Source organism: Thalassophryne amazonica, chromosome 4, assembly GCF_902500255.1.
Source record: "Thalassophryne amazonica chromosome 4, fThaAma1.1, whole genome shotgun sequence".
NCBI classification, from domain to species: Eukaryota; Metazoa; Chordata; class Actinopteri; order Batrachoidiformes; family Batrachoididae; genus Thalassophryne; species Thalassophryne amazonica.
Window position 1 is genome coordinate 108,159,592 of NC_047106.1, and position 21,850 is coordinate 108,181,441.

At 43.6% G+C, this 21,850-nt stretch overlaps 1 protein-coding gene across 1 annotated transcript in view; it reads left to right on the forward strand.

The window, feature by feature from the left end:
* nbeab (neurobeachin b) overlaps positions 1-21,850 on the forward strand; it is a 1,103,372-nt gene that overhangs the window by 346,562 nt on the left and 734,960 nt on the right. Inside the window, exon 5 of the mRNA XM_034168398.1 lies at positions 14,218-14,339. Within this exon, the coding sequence (XP_034024289.1) occupies positions 14,218-14,339 (122 nt within the window). The remainder of the gene's footprint in view (positions 1-14,217; positions 14,340-21,850) is intronic.

A 21,850-nucleotide genomic window follows, 5' to 3' on the forward strand; every position in this document is an offset into this window, starting at 1 on the left:
CCTGCCACCGGGAATGTCTCGGATCCTCGGTTCCGCCTGGTGTGACAGCTAGTGAGGAGGTTAAAGTTCCCCCCAATCTGACAGCGGTGCCAAGTGAGTACCATGATCTTGCTGACGTTTTCAGCAAAGATCTGGCGCTCACCCTTCCCCCGCACCGTCCATACGATTGTGCCATTGATTTGATTCTGGGCATTGAGTACCCGTCCAGCAGGCTGTACAACCTCTCACGTCCTGAACGCGAATCAATGGAGACCTACATCCAGGACTCGTTAGCTGCTGGGCTGATCCGGAACTCCACCTCCCTGATGGGTGCAGGTTTCTTTTTTGTGGCCAAGAAGGACGGCGGACTCCGTCCATGCATTGATTACAGGGGGCTGAATGAGATCACGGTTCGCAACCGATACCCTCTGCCCTTGTTAGATTCAGTGTTCACGCCCCTGCATGGAGCCCAAATTTTCACAAAACTGGATCTTAGAAATGCATGCCACCTGGTTGGGATCTGGAAGGGAGACGAGTGGAAGACGGCATTTAACACCCCGTTAGGTCACTTTGAGTACCTGGTCATGCCGTTCGGCCTCACTAACACCCCCGCGACGTTCCAAGCTTTGGTAAGTGACATGTTGCGGGACATCCTGCATCGGTTTGTCTTCGTATATCTAGACGATATACTCATTTTTTCCCCGGATCCTGAGACTCATGTTATGCATGTACGTCAGGTCCTGCAGCGGTTGTTGGAGAACCGGCTGTTTGTGAAGGGCGAGAAGTGCGAGTTCCACCGCACTTCTTTGTCCTTCTTGGGGTTCATAATCTCCTCCAACTCCGTCGCCCCTGATCCGGCCAAGGTTGCGGCGGTGAGAGATTGGCCCCAACCCACAAACCGTAGGAAACTGCAACAGTTCCTCGGTTTTGCAAATTTCTACCGGAGGGTCATCAAGGGCTACAGTCAGGTAGTTAGCCCCCTGACAGCCCTGACCTCCACTAAAGTCCCCTTCACCTGGTCGGATCGGTGCAAAGCTGCGTTTAGGGAGTTGAAACGCCGGTTCTCGACTGCACCAGTTCTGGTGCAGCCTGATCCAAACCGCCAGTTTATAGTTGAAGTGGACGCCTCTGACTCAGGGATAGGAGCCGTGCTGTCCCAGAGCGGGGAGTCCGAAAAGGTTCTCCACCCATGTGCCTATTTTTCCCGCAGGTTGACCCCGGCTGAAAGGAATTATGACGTCGGCAATCGGGAACTTCTTGCGGTGAAGGAGACTCTGGAGAGTGGAGACACCTGTTGGAGGGAGCTTTGATTCCATTCACGGTTTTCCCAGACCATCGGAACCTGGAGTACATCCGGACCACTAAGCGTCTGAACCCCAGGCAAGCCCGCTGGTCACTGTTCTTCGGGCGTTTTGACTTTCAGATCACATACCGCCCCGGGACGAAGAACCAACGGTCTGACGCCCTGTCCCAGGTGCACGAAGAGGAAGTCAGGACCGAGCTGTCAGACCTGACTGAAACCATCATCCCCGAGTCCACTGTCGTGGCCACCCTCACCTGGGACGTGGAGAAGACCGTCCGGGAGGCCCTGACACGGAGCCCGGACCCGGGGACCGGCCCGAAGAACAAGATGTATGTCCCACCAGAGGCCAGGGCTGCAGTTCTGGACTTCTGTTATGGTTCCAAACCCTCCTGCCACCCAGGGGTGTGAAGAACCGTGGCAGTTGTCCGGCAGCGCTTCTGGTGGGCGTCTCTGGAAGCCGACGTCCGGGAGTACGTCCAGGCCTGCACCACCTGCGCCAGGGGCAAAGCGGACCACCAAAAGACCCAGGGCCTCCTCCAGCCTTTGCCCGTGCCTCATCGCCCCTGGTCTCACATCAACCTGGACTTCGTCACGGGCCTCCCGCCGTCCCAGGGAATGACTGCCATCCTCACGATAGTGGACCGGTTCTCCAAGGCGGCCCACTTCGTGGCCCTCCCGAAGCTCCCGACGGCCCAGGAGACTGCAGACCTCCTGGTCCACCATGTCGTGCGTCTGCATGGGATTCCATCAGACATTGTCTCAGATCGTGGTCCTCAGTTCTCCTCACATGTCTAGAGGAGTTTCTGCAGGGAACTGGGGGCCACCGTGAGTCTCTCGTCTGGGTACCACCCTCAGATGAATGGACAGGCAGAGCGGGCTAACCAGGACTTGGAGCAGGCCCTCCACTACGTGACCTCCGCGCACCCGACGGCCTGGAGCCACCATCTGGCCTGGATCGAGTACGCCCACAATAGCCAAGTTTCATCTGCCACCGGCCTCTCCCCGTTTGATGTTTGTTTGGGGTACCAGCCCCCATTGTTCCCGCTCGTAGAGGGAGAGGTCGGGGTGCCCTTGGTCCAGGCCCACCTCAGAAAGTGCCGTCGGGTGTGGCGTACCGCCCGTTCTGCCCTGTTAGAGGCCCGGACGAGGGCCAAGGCCCATGCAGACCGCCGGCGTTCCCCGGCCCCTGCATACCAGCCCGGGCAGGAGGTGTGGATGTCAACCAAGGACATCCCTCTTCAGGTGGACTCACAGAAGCTCAAGGACAGGTTTATTGGACCATTTACCATCCTCAAAGTCCTCAGCTTCAGCTTCACTGCGGATCCACCCGGTTTTCCATGTGTCACGCCTCAAGCCTCACCACATGTCACCACTCTGCACCCCTGGACCTACACCGCCTCCTGCCCGGATCATCGACAGGGAGCCGGCATGGACTGTGCGTCGGCTCCTGGACATCCGTCAGAAGGGTCGGGGGTTCCAGTATCTGGTGGACTGGGAGGGGTATGGACCTGAAGAACGCTCCTGGGTGAAGAGGAGCTTCACCCTGGACCCGGCCCTCCTGGCCGATTTCTACACCTGTCACCCTGACAAGCCTGGTCGGGCGCCAGGAGGCGCCCGTTGAGGGGGGGGGGGGGGTCCTGTTGTGTGGGCCGCTGAAGAGGAGGTACTGCTGGCCCACCACCACCAGATGGCGCCCTGCTTGAAGTGCGGGCTTCAAGCACGAGAGGGCGTCGGAGCAACAGAGAGTGACAGCTGTCACTCATCATCAGCACCAACTGTCACTCATCATCCACATCACCATAAAAGCCGGACTGCAACTCCACCTCCCCACGAGAAATCAGCTACCGTAAGAGGTAATTTTCTCTGCTGACTTAAAACATTGAGTAATAATCTGAACTTCTTTGCAGCCGTTTTCCTGTGGTGTTTTCCTTATCTGTGGAATTGGCGTTTGGTGTGATCAGCGACGGCTTCACTTCATACTCCAACCAGATAAGTGGTTAGACAGGAGCTGCACGAGTGTGTGATTAGAGGTGGAGGTGCTCCCTCCCAAAAGAACACAGACTGTGGAATTACTGAGTGTGCGAACTCACACTCATCTACACTGTTTCTGTTCTCTGCCAGCAGTACCAGGTCTGACAGCTGGAGACGGTGGCCACCTGGGGATCCAGGACTTGACGGCTCCGGTGTTCTTCAGATCCGTTGGTCGTGAGGGCCGTGTGGGATCCGGCTTGGTTCTGGACGGACGTCTTCTATCCTCAAGCCTGCCCACACGTCACTCTACATATAATTGTCTGTATTACCAAAACTGTATTTGTCTGTATTCCGTTGTGCACTTCACAACATTAAATTGTTACTGTTTGGCTTATCCATTGCCCGTTCATTTAACCCCCCCTGTTGTGGGTCCGTGTTCCTACACTTTCACAACAATTTTTCCTTGGCGCTATATAATATTCAAATAATGAATTTTTTATGTTTGCCTGTGAAAGGTGAAATGGTCCATCTTTCACCTCATGAAATATTCTTACCATTGCATGAATGAAAAAAAAAATTCATTATTTGTTTTATATAACACCTAAAATAGTCATTTGATATTTTATTAATTTAGAAACAAGAGAAAAGGCACTTACATTTTGGTGTGTGTCACTGGTCTTTTGACATCAATAAGTTCCAAACAGTCCAACATGAACTTTAAATAGCAATCCAATCCAAAATTGTTCTCAGTCAACTTGCAAAAATAGTCAGATAGTTCAAAAACAATCCTGATGATGTAGTCCATAGCTGATGCAGTGCACTGTCCAGTCACTGTCAGTCCAGCGAAAAGTCTTGACAGAAATCTGTTGAGCTCTTCATACCGCAAATGCCTCCAGACGGCTTACACTATATTGGATTTGTCTTTTTGTGTTAGAAGAATTAGCCCCATCAGTAAACTTGTTCAAATCATCATCTGTCAACAAAACAAACCCTGCTGTGTTTGTTTTTAAACTAAGGGCCTAGTATAAGCACCTTATGGTCGGGGCATTCAGTAGCACAAAATCTATAGAACCAAAATTTCACACTAAATGGAGCCAAAATTGCACAGTAAATGAAACAAAATGGCAAATGGTACGAATGATCCATATCATTTGACACACAACCCACCAATCGAATTACAAAGATCTAGTTATGCGTTTTATATATATACAAGGTCTGTTAGAAAAGTATCTGACTTTTTTTTGCAAAAACCTGATGGATTTGAATCACGTGTGCTTGCATGAGCCAGCCTTGAACCTTCGTGCGCATGCGTGAATTTTTTCACGCCTGTCAATTGCGTCATTTGCTGGCAAGCAGCCTTTGTGTGAGGTCATGTGTAGTGCTCTCTGCGGATTTTCATTGCAAGGAAAATGACGGAACGACTGGAGCAGCGCTGCTGCATCATATTTTGCCAGAAACTGGGCGACGGCCAGGTGGAAACCATTCGGAAGATTCAGACGGCTTTCAGTGACGATGCTATGGACATCACACAGATTAAGGAATGGTACAACCAGTTTAAAGACGTCTGCACAACGGTGGAAAGCGAGCCACGCTCCGGTCGGCTATCAACATGCCGAAATGACCGGGTCATTTCCAAAGTGAACGCTGTGGTGATGCGGGACCATCGTGTGATTATCCGAGAAATTGTGTAAGAGGTGGACATCAGCACTTTTTCGGCACATTCCACTGTGACAGAAGATTTGGCCATGAAAAGAGTGGCGGTGAAATTCGTGCTGCTGCTGATGGCGGAGCAAAAGGGCCTTCATGTTGAAGTCTGACAGGACAGGCTGGACTCCAAAAAATGATGCCCACCTCTTCCACAATTTCTCAGATAGTCACACGAATGAAAAGCCACCGAAAGCCGTCTGAATCTTCCTAATGGTTTCCACCTGGCTGTTGCCCAGTTTGTGGCAAAATTTGATTCAGTAGCGCTGCTCTAGTCGTTCAGTCATTTTCCTTGCAATGAAAATCCGCCGAGAGCACTACACACCACCTCACACAAATGCTGCTCGCCAGCAACTGACAAAATCGACAGGCGTGAAAAAATTCACGCATGCGCACGAAGGTTCAAGGTTGGCTCATGCAAGCTCGCTTGATTAAAATCCATCAGGTTTTTGCAAAAAAAAAAAAAAGGTCGGATACTTTTCTAACAGACCTCGTGTATATATATATATATATATATATATATATATATATATATATATATGTGTGTGTGTGTGTGTGTGTGTGTATATCAATCAATCAATCAATCAACTTTTTTCTTATATAGCGCCAAATCACAACAAACAGTTGCCCCAAGGCGCTCCATATTGTAAGGCAAAGCCATACAATAATTATGAAAAACCCCAACGGTCAAAACGACCCCCTATGAGCAAGCACTTGGCAACAGTGGGAAGGAAAAACTCCCTTTTAACAGGAAGAAACCTCCAGCAGAACCAGGCTCAGGGAGGGGCAGTCTTCCGCTGAGACTGGCCGGGGCTGAGGGAAAAAAACAGGAAAAAGACATGCTGTGAAGGGGGGCAGAGATCGATCACTAATGATTAAATGCAGAGTGATGCATACGGAGCAAAAAGAGAAAGAAACAGTGCATCATGGGAACCCCCCCACAATCTACGTCTAAAGCAGCACAACCAAGGGATGGTCCAGGGTCACCCGATCCAGCCCCAACTATAAGCCTTAGCGAAAAGGAAAGTTTTAAGCCTAATCTTAAAAGTAGAGAGGGTATCCGTCTCCCTGATCCGAATTGGGAGCTGGTTCCACAGGAGAGGAGCCTGAATGCTGAAGGCTCTGCCTCCCATTCTACTCTTACAAACCCTAGGAACTACAAGTAAGCCCGCAGTCTGAGAACGAAGCGCTCTAATGGGGTAATATGGTACTACGAGGTCCCTAAGATAAGATGGGACCTGATTATTCAAAACCTTATAAGTAAGAAGAAGAATTTTAAATTCTATTCTAGAATTAACAGGAAGCCAATGAAGAGAGGCCAACACGGGTGAGATATGCTCTCTCCTTCTAGTCCCGTCAGTACTCTAGCTGCAGCATTCTGAACCAACTGAAGGCTTTTTAGGGAACTTTTAGGACAACCTGATAATAATGAATTACAATAGTCCAGCCTAGAGGAAATAAATGCATGAATTAGTTTTTCAGCATCACTCTGAGACAAGACCTTTCTGATTTTAGAGATATTGCGTAAATGCAAAAAGGCAGTCCTACATATTTGTTTAATATGCGCTTTGAATGACATATCCTGATCAAAAATGACTCCAAGATTTCTCACAGTATTACTAGAGATCAGGGAAATGCCATCCAGAGTAACGATCTGGTTAGACACCATGCTTCTAAGATTTGTGGGGCCAAGTACAATAACTTCAGTTTTATCTGAGTTTAAAAGCAGGAAATTAGAGGTCATCCATGTCTTTATGTCTGTAAGACAATCCTGCAGTTTAGCTAATTGGTGTGTATCCTCTGGCTTCATGGATAGATAAAGCTGGGTATCATCTGCGTAACAATGAAAATTTAAGCAATACCGTCTAATAATACTGCCTAAGGGAAGCATGTATAAAGTGAATAAAATTGGTCCTAGCACAGAACCTTGTGGAACTCCATAATTAACTTTAGTCTGTGAAGAAGATTCCCCATTTACATGAACAAACTGTAATCTATTAGACAAATATGATTCAAACCACCGCAGCGCAGTGCCTTTAATACCTATGACATGCTCTAATCTCTGTAATAAAATTTTATGGTCAACAGTATCAAAAGCAGCACTGAGGTCCAACAGAACAAGCACAGAGATAAGTCCACTGTCCGAAGCCATAAGAAGATCATTTGTAACCTTCACTAATGCTGTTTCTGTACTATGATGAATTCTAAAACCTGACTGAAACTCTTCAAATAGACCATTCCTCTGCAGGTGATCAGTTAGCTGTTTTACAACTACCCTCTCAAGAATCTTTGAGAGAAAAGGAAGGTTGGAAATTGGCCTATAATTAGCTAAGATAGCTGGGTCAAGTGATGGCTTTTTAAGTAATGGTTTAATTACTGCCACCTTAAAGGCCTGTGGTACATAACCAACTAACAAAGATAGATTGATCATATTTAAGATTGAAGCATTAAATAATGGTAAGACTTCCTTGAGCAGCCTGGCAGGAATGGGGTCCAATAAACATGCCGATGGTTTGGACGAAGCAACCAATGAAAATAACTCAGACAGAACAACCGGAGAGAAAGAGTCTAACCAAATACCGGCATCACTGAAAGCAGCCAAAGATAACGATACATCTTTGGGATGGTTATGAGTAATTTTTTCTCTAATAGTCAAAATTTTGTTAGCAAAGAAAGTCATGAAGTCATTACTAGTTAAAGTTAATGGAATACTCAGCTCAATAGAGCTCTGACTCTTTGTCAGCCTAGCTACAGTGCTGAAAAGAAACCTGAGGTTATTCTTATTTTCTTCAATTAGTGATGAGTAGAAAGATGTCCTAGCTTTACGGAGGGCTTTTTTATAGAGCAACAAACTCTTTTTCCAGGCTAAGTGAAGATCTTCTAAATTAGTGAGACGCCATTTCCTCTCCAACTTACGGGTTATCTGCTTTAAGCTACGAGTTTGTGAGTTATACCACGGAGTCAGACACTTCTGATTTAAAGCTCTCTTTTTCAGAGGAGCTACAGCATCCAAAGTTGTCTTCAAAGAGGATGTAAAACTATTGACGAGATACTCTAACTCCCTTACAGAGTTTAGGTAGCTACTCTGCTCTGTGTTGGTATATGACATTAGAGAACATAACGAAGGAATCATATCCTTAAACCTAGTTACAGCGCTTTCTGAAAGACTTCTAGTGTAATGAAACTTATTCCCCACTGCAGGGTAGTCCATCAGGGTAAATGTAAATGTTATTAAAAAATGATCAGACAGAAGGGAGTTTTCAGGGAATACTGTTAAGTCTTCTATTTCCATACCATAAGTCAGAACAAGATCTAAGATATGATTAAAGTGGTGGGTGGACTCATTTACTTTTTGAGCAAAGCCGATAGAGTCTAATAATAGATTAAATGCAGTGTTGAGGCTGTCATTCTCAGCATCTGTGTGGATATTAAAATCGCCCACTATAATTATCTTATCTGAGCTAAGCACTAAGTCAGACAAAAGGTCTGAAAATTCACAGAGAAACTCACAGTAACGACCAGGTGGACGATAGATAATAACAAATAAAACTGGTTTTTGGAACTTCCAATTTGGATGGACAAGACTAAGAGACAAGCTTTCAAATGAATTAAAGCTCTGTCTAGGTTTTTGATTAATTAATAAGCTGGAATGGAAGATTGCTGCTAATCCTCCGCCCCGGCCCGTGCTACGAGCATTCTGACAGTTAGTGTGACTCGGGGGTGTTGACTCATTTAAACTAACATATTCATCCTGCTGTAACCAGGTTTCTGTTAGGAAGAATAAATCAATACGTTGATCAATTATTATATCATTTACCAACAGGGACTTAGAAGAGAGAGACCTAATGTTTAATAGACCACATTTAACTGTTTTAGTCTGTGGTGCAATTGAAGGTGCTATATTATTTTTTCTTTTTGAATTTTTATGCTTAAATAGATTTTTGCTGGTTATTGGTAGTCTGGGAGCAGGCACCGTCTCTACGGGGATGGGGCAACGAGGGGATGGCAGGGGGAGAGAAGCTGCAGAGAGGTGTATAAGACCACAGCTCTGCCTCCTGGTCCCAACGCTGGACAGTCACAGTTTGGAGGATCCAAGAAAATTGGCCAGATTTCTAGAAATGAGAGCTGCTCCATCTAAAGTGGGATGGATGCCGTCTCTCCTAACAAGACCAGGTTTTCCCCAGAAGCTTTGCCAATTATCAATGAAGCCCACCTCATTTTTTGGACACCACTCAGACAGCCAGCAATTCAAGGAGAACATGCGGCTAAACATGTCACTCCCGGTCTGATTGGGGAGGGGCCCAGAGAAAACTACAGAGTCCGACATTGTTTTTGCAAAGTTACACACCGATTTAATGTTCATTTTAGTGACCTCCGATTGGCGTAACCGAGTGTCATTACTGCCGACGTGAATTACAATCTTACCAAATTTATGCTTAGCCTTAGCCAGCAATTTCAAATGTCCTTCGATGTTGCCTGCTCTGGCCCCCGGAAGACAATTGACAATGGTTGCTGGTGTCGCTAACTTCACATTTCTCAAAACAGAGTCGCCAATAACCAGAGTTTGATCCTCGGCGAGTGTGTCGCCGAGTGGGGAAAAACGGTTAGAGATGTGAACGGGCTGACGGTGTACACGGGGCTTCTGTTTAGGGCTACGCTTCCTCCTCACAGTCACCCAGTCAGCCTGCTTTCCCGACTGCCCGGGATCTGCCAGGGGGGAACTAGCGGCGGCTAAGCTACCTTGGTCCGCACCGACTACAGGGGCCTGGCTAGCTGTAGAATTTTCCACGGTGCGGAGCCGAGTCTCCAATTCGCCCAGCCTGGCCTCCAAAGCTACGAATAAGCTGCACTTATTACAAGTACCGTTACTGCTAAAGGAGGCCGAGGAATAACTAAACATTTCACACCCAGAGCAGAAAAGTACGGGAGAGACAGGAGAAGCCGCCATGCTAAATCGGCTAAGAGCTAGTAGCTACGCAACCTAGCAGATTCCTAAAAACACACAAAGTGAATAATGTGTAAATAATTTAAAGGTGATTCAGCAGAAGGAGTGCCCCAATCAAGGCACCAAACAGGCCATGAAGCAGCACAGGCAACGCACGACAACGGTGCTAAAATAAAATAAAAATCAACTAAACACGCTGTGGAGCAGCACAGATAACGCACGACAACAGTGCTAAAAGAGAAAAAAAAATAAATAAATAAAATAAATAAATAAAAACGAAAGCGTTAGCAAGCTAGTTAGCTTGCCAACGCTGATGAAAGTTAACTGATAAAAGTGCTCCGTCGTGATGTTTTGACCGTTAGAGGTCTTCCTTAGGCGTTGGAGCACAGTAAAAAAGTAAAAAAAAGTAAAAAGGTAAAAAAGTAAAAAAGTCTTGAAAAAGACTGTTAATTCAAGTCCAAAGCAGCAGGTAGCAGTCTCTGTGTAAACAGTCCCAACAGAGAGCCAAAATTCTGATGCTAACACGTAAACCAACACGTATCTGAACACGTATCAACTCGTATATAGTGCTTGCAAGTCACTATACCAGTATATACTTCTGGTATGGTGCAGTTATTTAATCTGTGCAAAAAAAAAGTGTCTAAAGGCACTTATATCCAAACCAGTTCTCTCATTCTTTATTTGCAGAACAAGTAAGTGACATCAAAGCAAAAAGGAACAAACTATGATTAATTGCAGTTAATAAAACTAACGCATTATAGGTGCTGTAATTAATTAATCTAAATTAATTAAATTAATGTGTTATTTTGACATCCATAGTTATGGTACATAGTGCTTTTTAAAACATTAATCAAAGGTGCTTGGACTAAGGTATAATTGTTTGGTGTTTGTTGCCCTCACACAGCCAGAGTGTAGGCATAGTTTATGACGAACCATCTTTTAATGCTTTCTTTGTGTGTCTGTTATTGCCACTTTCACATCTGACTTAACTTATACAGTGTCACTCTGGCTCCTAGCTTTGTAAGTACTCACTGAACATTAACATGAATATTGGCAAGATTTCTTTGTGGCCTATATTGATTTTTGCAAATTGTTCTATTCAGTTGATCAGGCTGCTCTGGCGAAAAGCTTGAGAAATTGTGGGATCCCCATTAATTTGCTGGACTTAATAACCAGCCTATACACAAGCACCGAGTGCCGTATGGTCCAGTTCCTACTCTGTTCAGTGCTTGCATGGACTACGTCTTGGGTAGGGTCCTAAACTCCAGTGTCTTGGGTGCCTCTGTTGGTGGGGGAAGGTTCACTGACCTTGACATTGAAGATGATGTGGTGATCTATGTGGACTCAATTTCTTGATTGTTTGAACGAGCAGCCAGGTGACATCATTGTGCCTGTCTGATTGGCTGTTGCTGTGTACTTCCGACCATCCCTTGCGCAAATTTCGGGAAGCCCCCACATGATCTGTGGTGATGTTGCTATGGTTGCTATCACATACTGTATGGGTCACTACGGTAAGTAGTTCAAGTCCGTCTGTTCGTTTGAATTTTTTCCCTTCAGTTTAATTATACATAAGTTTTTTCCAGACAATGCAAATTTTGATCGTATTGCCAGTGTCATATTATGAGTCCCCTATGTAGCACCCTTACCACCACTCTATAATACTCATAATTCAGAATGAGTGGGTGCTTTGGGTCCAATGTCCAATAAAGGGTATTAGACCCTCCCCAACGTGTGGTGTGGAATGCAGTCCTGTTATGTGTGCAATGACTCAGAGAGGAGCAATCTTGTTGGCAACATATAAACTCATTTTATTTAATTTCATAACACAAAAATAAACACAATTCCCCAGACCCACAAATAATCCCACCGTTTGCTAAAACACAAACAAATCACAACAATAAAATCAACCTTCACTTTCCCACACTTCATCAATTGTTCCCACCTCTTAAAATCAAACCCATCAACATTTCCAACTACCCTTGAACAAAACACACCCGGGCCCACGCACACACACACACACACACACACACACACACACACACACACACACACACACACACACACACACACACACACACACACACACACACACACACACACACACACACACACACATTCACCCAGTCCGGCACAGTACTCACGCCTTCACAGATGAAAGGCGGAAAAATTAATTGCAACACAGACCAGTAACTGGCCTGCCATGCCGAAACCACCAATTGTCCACTTTGAGTGCATTGAAACTCCTCCGGCAACCATGCGATACGAGTACACATCACAACGAGCCCCAGCATTGCAGGAACCCATGGCACAGAACACACAATCACTGTATAGAATGGTTAACACAGCCACAGCCAGTGCGTGGAAACAGACTACCTAATAGATGTCTTGGAATCAGCTGTATCTCTCATCAACCCGTGTCCGACATGTCTCTCCAGCTCCAGGTCCACCTGCGCCTCCAGCTGCTCCGGAGGCATCCCCCTCCCCGATCAAAGTCATCAGTCTCTCACGTCTCACCGTCCATAGATCATACCCCTATCAGCTGCAGTAGCTCAGTGTCTCCTCCATCTGTTCGCCTACCAAATGGCTGACAGTGTCGAGTTCATGTCCGGGGTAAGAGTTCTCTGGCCAGCATCGAAAACGCGCCTGTCCTCCTTAGGCGAGTTCTTGCCTGGCTCAGTCTCATGAAAGAGAGAGTCCTCTCAGTCCTCACAAGTGAATGAGGAAGTCCGGCCATCCCTCCGACTTCTGCGCCCCTGCTCTTCTGTTGGCGCCAAGCACCAAAACCCCGCCCCACTCGTACTCTCCACCAATCACTCCTCGCCACACATCCTCCAATCAGCCAATCCATCCCCCAGCTGGTACACGTGCAACTCATCTCATACTTCACCTCCTGATCACAATATTTCAATCAGACATCATCACCAATGCAGAAACATGATTAACACAATGAATGATTCTACTTTAATGCAAATACACTATTTACATCAACAGGAAAAGATTCCCGCGTTTCCTAATCTTCCTCCATAACCCTAATTTCCCACTGGGCTACACTTACTTAAAGGCTAAAAAATTAAATGATATGGTGCCAGAGAATTTTTTTATGAGTTAAATCTTTAAAAACCCAAAGGCCATATACTTTTAAATAAAAGGTGTGTTCTGTAGTAACTATTACAGATGCATGATTATGCATTCCATAATTACCTGAGACCATATTTTTGTTGGTTTCTAGCACAATTACTTTCTGATTCTGCACACCAGCCTTATGCATGATTATCTGATTTTTAAAGAGTATATCAAGACATAATTACAGGCTTTGCTGCCATATCTTGACAGCTATAATAAGCAGGCTACCTGCACAGTCCATTTTGGATGTGTGCAGTACATTTTTCTATTTATGTGGCGGATCATGTGAGTGCAAATTCTGGCATTGGCCAGAGAGGTTTGGTTTTTATCTTCATTAGTCATAGGTGTATTTTGGATGAAAATAAACAATCGGTGTGTCATATTTTGCTCTCTTTGAAACTGAAGCATGCCATGAGCATAGCACTCAGTTAATGCAAAGTCAGTGAGGTTTTCTGGTCAGTTATCAAATGTGTTAAAGCCTATCAGACTGCGCCAGTGGACAGACACCACCAAAGCTCCCTGAGGTGAAGCAGTAGGGTGCACTTTGGTACTTTAACAATAAGTGTTGACTTTTACTTTGTTTGTGATAGTTTCTTAATTCAGTTTCCCTGTGTGTGAAGCCAGTTTGTGTGTCACGTACCTGCTAATTAGATTAGACTAGATCTAATGTAAAATAATGCTGCTAATGATACCTGCTAATGTAAAGTGCATCTGGGTTTATGTTATTTAAATACCATAACTACACTTCACTTTACTTCAGACCATGTTTTTGTTTTTTTTTATTTTGGTCTCTAGCACAATCACTTTATGCTTCTGCACAATACCAGCATATAAGCATTTTTGCCTGACCACAGTATTTTTTTTAAATCAACATATGGTGCATACAGCACAGCACAATGGTACTTGAAATTTAAATGACAGGGCCACTGGGCATGAAAACCATAACTTTGCTGAGTGCAAATAACACTTGTGTTGAGCCCAAAGTGTGATATTCTAGACATTTCTTACATTTCTGAATGAATATGACTGACCAGTAAAAAATAAGGCGGTCAGTAATTTTTAACACTTTAATTTAAATTTAAAATTAAATCGTAGGTTTTCCTTCATTGTAAGATACCTGTATAGCTGCTAGTGCAAGGGAAGGTTTTTGAAAATGATGGCTTGTTTTGTTGTCTTTGCTTTGTGTTCCTAGGCCATTGCTTTACCTCCTATTGCCAAGTGGCCTTATCAGAACGGGTTTACATTCAACACCTGGTTCCGAATGGATCCCTTGAATAACATTAACGTTGACAAGGACAAACCATATCTTTACTGGTGAGTACACAACCTTTAAATGAATTTATACAGCATTTTTTTCAGTGACGTCATCAATATAGTAACATCTTTCTCATCATCCCATGTTTTGTCACCAGGCACACACCATTTGGGGTCTCGTCAATTTAAATTATTCAGTTCTATATCTGAAATTATACCTTTCTACAGAAAGGTATAATAGTACTCTCTAAAGCCACCAGCTGGTTTATTGATGAATTAATATGCTGTCTGTGACCCGCATTGATTTTCACATTGAAGGAGATTATGATTCAAACATGTTTTTCAAAGTGAAATTGGTTTTTGTGGCACGTTTTTTCCCCCTGCACACTGGCAACTTAACATTTTTTGTGAAAGAAACTCATTTTTTTCAGATAATGTCTTGAATAATAACAGAGAGAGGGGGAATTAGGCTATATTATGGAGATTAAAGCTCATGGAAGCATGAACCGCAGTGACTGGTGCTGCCTGTTACAGAGGTGGACTGCTGCTGCAGTGGGAGGCATTGTGGGGGTTTGAATTCTGATTTGAATATTTGCCTCATAAGGTCCACATACCAACATTTGTAGCAGCTTGTGGGTAATTAGCACTAAAATCAATAAACTACAAGTGCAATGATGATAAGATGCTGTTAGGTATGCTTATGAGAGGAGCCTTGGGAGAAAATAAAATACAGTTGCACATATGGGGAAGTTGTGGGAAGGAATAAAATAGCGAGTGGGAAAAATAAGGTGTAAACATGGAGCTGTTTTACTAATCGGTCTGAGATAGTCATTCATTGTTAATCATCTCCTGCCTGAAGCTCTTTACTCGTATGAACTCCAGACAGTGTCTGGACTGGAATCTACATGTGTACACAGCAGGAGATTGCCGGTGTTTAGACGCAAACTCACCCACTGGTAGTAGTCCATTTGGTCTCGGTATAAGGTGTGCACGAGGCAGAACATGAATAAACAATGCTGCAGAAATTGCTTTTACCGTTCCATGAAGTTCTGTAATGATCTCAGTGATGGCCCTAATGGACAGATGTTCCTGAATATTGAAGTCTCTCCTTGGAGCTTTAAACACTGAATAATTAAATAAATAAATAAATTTAAAAAGGCAGTAGTCAGAAAGTGAAAAGTAAGTAGAGAATGTCTCAACAGCCCTTTTACAGCATGGGGAGATGATACATATTCAAGAAGTTAAAGTGTGGTTGTTTGACCAGATGTTCTTTGGTTGAAAGACCTATAGATACTTTTCTCTCCTTGTTTTCTTTTTTTTAAGAAGGCATCCGTTCACTTGGTAAGTGCTTTTCTTTTAATAATATCTTCCTGTGTAACACCCAGACAGCTCCAAATGAGCAAGCTGTGAATATTTGCTCCAGATGTGCGGTGCACGGCAAAAGTGGCTATATATTCGTCCTACCATTTCAAAATGATCACAAGTCCCTCTCCATTAGTTATTTGTGGGCTCCAGAAAAAAAAGTAAAATACTGTAAATGGAATAAATGGATGAAGAAATGAGTGAATGAATGAAGCAGGTTATGTAATGTGCTATTTGTTACTTCATGTCATTTTATCTAAATCATGAATGTGATCAAAAATGTGATAATATACAGTGACTGACATCATTATCACTCAATATGTTAGATTATATATTTTCTTTTTGAGCATTTAATAGAAACTGATCTAAAAGGTGTACATATTACACTACTTTTGTGACCCAAAGAGTTTGGAAAACCCATTGCTAACTTCAAAAGCAGTTTATCCAAAATGAAGAAAGGTGTATTTTCACACAAGATTTGAAGAAAATATTCAGAAAGCTGAGATTGTTCTGAATGTTTTGATATTCAAAACCTGGCTATGATACTATATACAAGTCCTTTAAATGGGGAAGTTCATAAGGTATGGAAAAATCAATCCTATGGGAGAATCAAACATCAAGTTGCTCCAGGTGTGTAGTTAAGCTGAAGGCGCCTGACTCAGTGTGTGTGTGTGTGTGTGTGTGTGTGTGTGTGTGTGTGTGTGTGTGTGTGTGTGTGTGTGTGTGTGTGTGTGTGTGTGTGTGTGTGTGTGTGTGTGTGTGAGAGAGAGAGAGAGAGAGAGAGAGAGAAGGGTGAATGTGAGGCATTGCTGTAAAAGCACTTTTACCATAAAAGTCATGTATAAATGCAGTCAATTTCCTGCACTTTTGGCTATAATTTTAGATAATTTTTTCAGGGAACAAAATGTAATGTTACGTAATCCTACCACAGTCTTGTAAAGACATAAAAAAATGTAAGTTCCTCCGGCTGATCCCTTGTTTGCACTTGAGGTCACCACAGCAAATCCGAGGTCGACTTGCATTTTGATCTGGCACAGGTTTTACGTCGGATGCCCTTCCTGATGCAACACCACATTCCATGGAGAAATGTGGCAGGGGTGGGGATTGAACGCGGAACCTTCCACACTGAAACCAAGTGCACTAACCACTTGGCCACCATCCCCGCTATGATACATATTACAAAAAAATACGTCCCAGAAAAATCATGAATATATCACAGAATGCCCAAAGAAGAGATCACTCAAACAGTTTCAGCAACACTAATACCCCACCCCATCCCCAACTGCATCGATGTAAGCACTGCGTGAGTCATCACTGGCGCAATTTCACATGCTGCATAGAGGCTGAGCCTGAGTCAACCCATAACACAAAACCACAAGATGGTTCACATTACAGAATGACAAAGATTCTTTTTCATCACACTTATGCCTGCACGTAAAACTGACACAGCCGCCTCTCTTTCATACACACACAGACACACAGAGCGTGACGCAACAAGCATTAGTGAGATGTCAGTTTGACAACTTTTAACAACACTTTATATTGTGTGATCAGTCAAGGAGAATTTCTTGATAAATGATGTCTGCACTGCAATATATAGGAAGGGAGGAGTTCACTCACTTCTTTATTGGTGGTGTGGTAGGGGCAATGTCAGACTTTGGCTATGTTGACAGAGGCTAAATTTTGTCGGCATAAAACGACTGCTTCTGTTGAAATGCCTGATGTCGACATTTTCATTGGCATTTTTGTGTAAGTGGCCCTTTTTCATCCCTCTTGGATGATGATGGAAACATCATCAACACACCGTCTCACTCACTGTGCATCCCGTGTCATTGACCTCTGCCAATCACACATGGACTCAGTCAGACATTACATACTAGACTTTGTAGTGGCAGGATAAAGTCTAATTAACGGTTGGTGCAACTGATTGGGACATTTGCATTGTCACGTTGAGCTCCTCCTCTGTGTTATATCTCAACAAGTTTATGGTTACAGTGTGCCTGTAAAAGAGGCTCAAAGTGATCTAGCCTGGCGATCACCTTAGTATTTCTCTGTTTTTCTTGTTGTTTAATGCTGACAAATTATACAGTATTTCTTGTCTTTCTGATGCCTGATTCTGTTTTTTCTCTCTGTTTAAGGTGCAGCTCCATTCAGAGATGGGAGTTGTATTCGTGTTGGCGATCCTCCTGTCCTGTGCGCCAATAGCATTTCTTGTATATTTGTCTGTGAATTGTTCTGTGAATTGTTCTGTAATTTATGTTTGTAGCATGGCCCCAGCAGAGGGTCACCCCTTTGAGTCTGGTCTGCTTGAGGTTTCTTCCTCAGAGGGAGTTTTTCCTTACCACTGTTGCTCTGGGGGTTGGTAAGATTAGACCTTACCTGTGTGAAGCGCTTTGAGGCAACTCTGTTGTGATTTGGCGCTATATAAATGAAAATAAATTGAAAATTGAAATAAATTGAAAGTATATTTTGCTGGATTAAATTGTAACAATACATTAATCTGCTCACCTTGGAAGGACTGTTTATCTGATTAGTAACATTCAACAGAAAGGAGAAATGTAATGTCTTTAAAGTATTCATACCCCTTGGTGTTTCCTCTGATTTATTTATTTATTTTACGTTAATTACAACCTGCAGTTTAAATAGATTTTTACTGGGATTTTATGTAATGTATGTAATGTAATGGACCTCCAGAAAAATTAATGAAGTAATGAAGTGAAATAGGGAAAAAAATCTTTTAAAAAAATTGTTAAAAATAAAAATACTGATAAGAGGTTATAAGTATTTAATCCCTTTCCTATGAAAACCCTAACAATTGCAGTAACACAAGTAAATCATGGCTTTCAGACACAATTTTCTTTAGACAAATCAGAGGATCGTTAATACGGTGCATCCAGAAAATATTCACAGCACTTCACTTTTTCCACATTTTGTTATGTTACAGCCTTATTCCAAAATGGATGAAATTCCTTTTTTTCCCCCTCAAACTTTAACACACAATACCCCACAATGACAATATGAAAAACCTTTTTTGAAATTTTTGGAAATTATTTAAAAAAAAAAAAAAAAGAAATCACATGTATGCAACCTTTGCCACAAAGCTCAAAGCTGATCATCCATGAGATGTTTCTACAGCTTAACTGGAGTCCATCTGGGTTAAATTCAGTTTATTGGACATGATTTGGAAAGGCATACACCTGTCTACATATAAGATACATACATTTGTAAGAGCTGGGGAGAACCCCAAACTCACCCACCAGAGAGTATCAAGATTCCTCTCACCCGGTGGTGAGTGGACTATGAGGGTTGATCTGGGGAGGCAGCTCCAGTTTCCCAGGGAGATAGTGGAAACATCGCTCTGGCCAGATTTGATCTTGTGGTCAATCCCACACAAGACCATTCTGCTGGTAGAACTAACTGTGGGAACAGGGGATGGAGGCTGCTAATGAACGTAAGCGTTCCAAGTACGCTGACCTGGCGGCGGAGTGTCAGGAGGCTGGCTGGAAAGCCATTACATGCCCTGTTGAGGTGGGGTGTAGGGGCTTTGTGGGCTCCTCAACAGTTCGTCTGTTGCGAGACATTGGCTGCACAGGGACAGGGAGCTGCAAAGCCATCAAGGAGCTAGCAGAGGAGGTGGAGAAGGGCAGCTTCTGGCTATGGCTAAGGAGGAGAGATAGGGGTGGGGGCAGAACACCTAGGGCATCAGCAGGGGGTGAAGACACCTGCCATTGCTCCGCCACCAAGAGATGTACTGGGGTTAAAGGAGCGAAACATCAGTGACTGGTGGTCCCCAGCTGATGACCCGTTCCTGCCCATAGGTGTATGGGGGAGCACACTTGCATAGAGTGCACTGGTGGAGGTGCGTCAGGCAGCAATGCCCAGCAGGTATTCCAACAACCTGTATCTTCAAAATAGGTCCCACAGTTGACAGTGCATGTCAGAGCACAAACCAAGCATGAATTCAGAGGAACTGTCTGTAGACCTCTGAGACAGGATTGTCTCAAGGCACAAATCTGGGGAAGGGTATAGAAACATTTCTGTTGCTTTGACGGTCCCAGTGAGCAAAGTGGATCCACCAGGACCCTTGCTAAAGCTGGCTGCCCATCTAAACTGGGACAACTCTGTGAATGTCCTTGAATGGCCCAGCCAGAGCCCAAACCTGAATCCGATTGAACATCTCTGGAGAGATCTGAAAACGGCTGTGCACCGACGCTCCCCATCCAACCTGATGGAGCTTGAGAGGTGCTGCAAAGAAGAATGGACCAAACTGCCCAAAGATAGATGCACCAAGCGTGTGGTATCATACTCAAGAAGACTTGAATATGCCAAAGGTTCATCAACAAAGTATTCAGCAAAGGGTACATTATGTGATTTCTTAGATTTTTACTTTTAATAAAAAAAATAAAAAATTCACAACACTTTTTTCATGTCCTTATTATGTTGTGTTGTGAGCCGAATTTTGAGGCAAAAAATTAATTTACTCCATTTTGAAATAAGGCTGCAACATAACAAAATGTGGAAAAAGCGATGCACTGTATTTCCAATCACTGAATATGTCTTGGACATCATTCACATGAATTATTAAGAAACAAACAGAGATGTACTGTATGGTAAACCTGTCTAAAGTAGACAGTTCTCAAAAACTGAGTCACTGGAGAAGCTGTGGAAAGTGCAACCTTGATCTGTTGCATCATCAATTGTATAGCTTCATGGTATAATGAAAAGAAACTAAAAGTCTGTTGGATGTGAAAACAAATTGGAATATAAGTCGTGTTTTTTACTAGTTTGGAAGGTCCTTGTGTGACTTATATTTCCAAAAATATGGTACATGATTTAAATATGTACATCAATTGCACATGATCAGAATGTGTTCATGCAACAATGTTTTTATTTTTCTAATTGAGAGACTTAAAAAATATTATTTGTACACATTCTGATCATGTGCAACCAATGTAAATATTTCAATCACGTTTCCTTTTTTCCAGTGTGGAGTGGAGCAGAGCATTTTCCAAAAGAAAAATGTGAAATTTCAACGACAGAAAAGAAGAAGGACCTTCATTGTCAATTTATATACATGGATACATGGTGTCAAAATCGAATCCTTCACCCCTGAGTAACAGATCAAGGAGGGGATTGCCTGTAGGGGTAAAATGCAGTAGAGAACTTGTGTGTCTCATATCCTCCACATCAGGTGCTAAGACTACCGTACCAACAACAGCATCCTGGCTGAAGCCAAGCTCAAGAGCATAGAGTGTGTCATCATCAAGCAACAGCTTCAGTGAGTGGGTCACATTATTAGGATGATATCAGCCAACTTCCCAATCAGATCTTCTACTCCCAGCTGAGCGAAGGAAAAGGGTCCAGAGGATGGCAGAAGAAATACTACAAGGACCTCCTGAAGCACAAATCAAGAGCTGCTCTATTGACTGGAATTCTTGGGAAGAACAAGCACGGGACCGAGTCAGCGGGCGAGTAATGAATCACAGCGGAGTGGAAGTCTTCAAAAAAGCGAGAATGCACACCACAGAGGAGAGGAAGAGAAAGAGCAAGATCTTGACCGGCAGAAGCTTCCCAGATTAACCACGTGCAGTGTCTCTAAGAAACAGTGCGTGTCAAGATACTGTTTGTCCTGTCATCTCCGCATCCACCATCCCATCCAGGAATGGAACGAGAGACCATCGTCCTCGACACAAAGGGATTGTCATGACAATGATATATGTGGATACAACAAAATTTGTCCTTTTCACTTATCCAAATTACAGTTAGACACAATCCAACCACTAGGAGCAGTGAGCAGCCACAATCCGCACATAGAGACACTGCTATGGTCAGGTGCCGAAAAAAAGAGTATAACTTTAATGTCCATGTTTTGAATGCACATTAGGCATCATAAAGGTTTCCCAGAAACCACACGGATCATTCCACCAAGGACCACATTAGAAATAAGCGTTTATGCTCTCATATGTTATCCTGGTTTTTAATGTCATATTTGCATGTTGCGTGTTTGTATGCATTAATTGCCGAATAAACAAATCAAAACCACTCATGTAGTTGTTAGGGCATTCATAATATGCATGCACATTTAAAGGTTTATTATTTTTCAGAACTTTTTTTTTAAAGAAGGGTTTTTTTCAGCTTTATCAAGGCTATTTTGTGTTAGTCCGTTGCATAAATTCAGAATAAAAATCCATTTAAATTACACAGGTCTG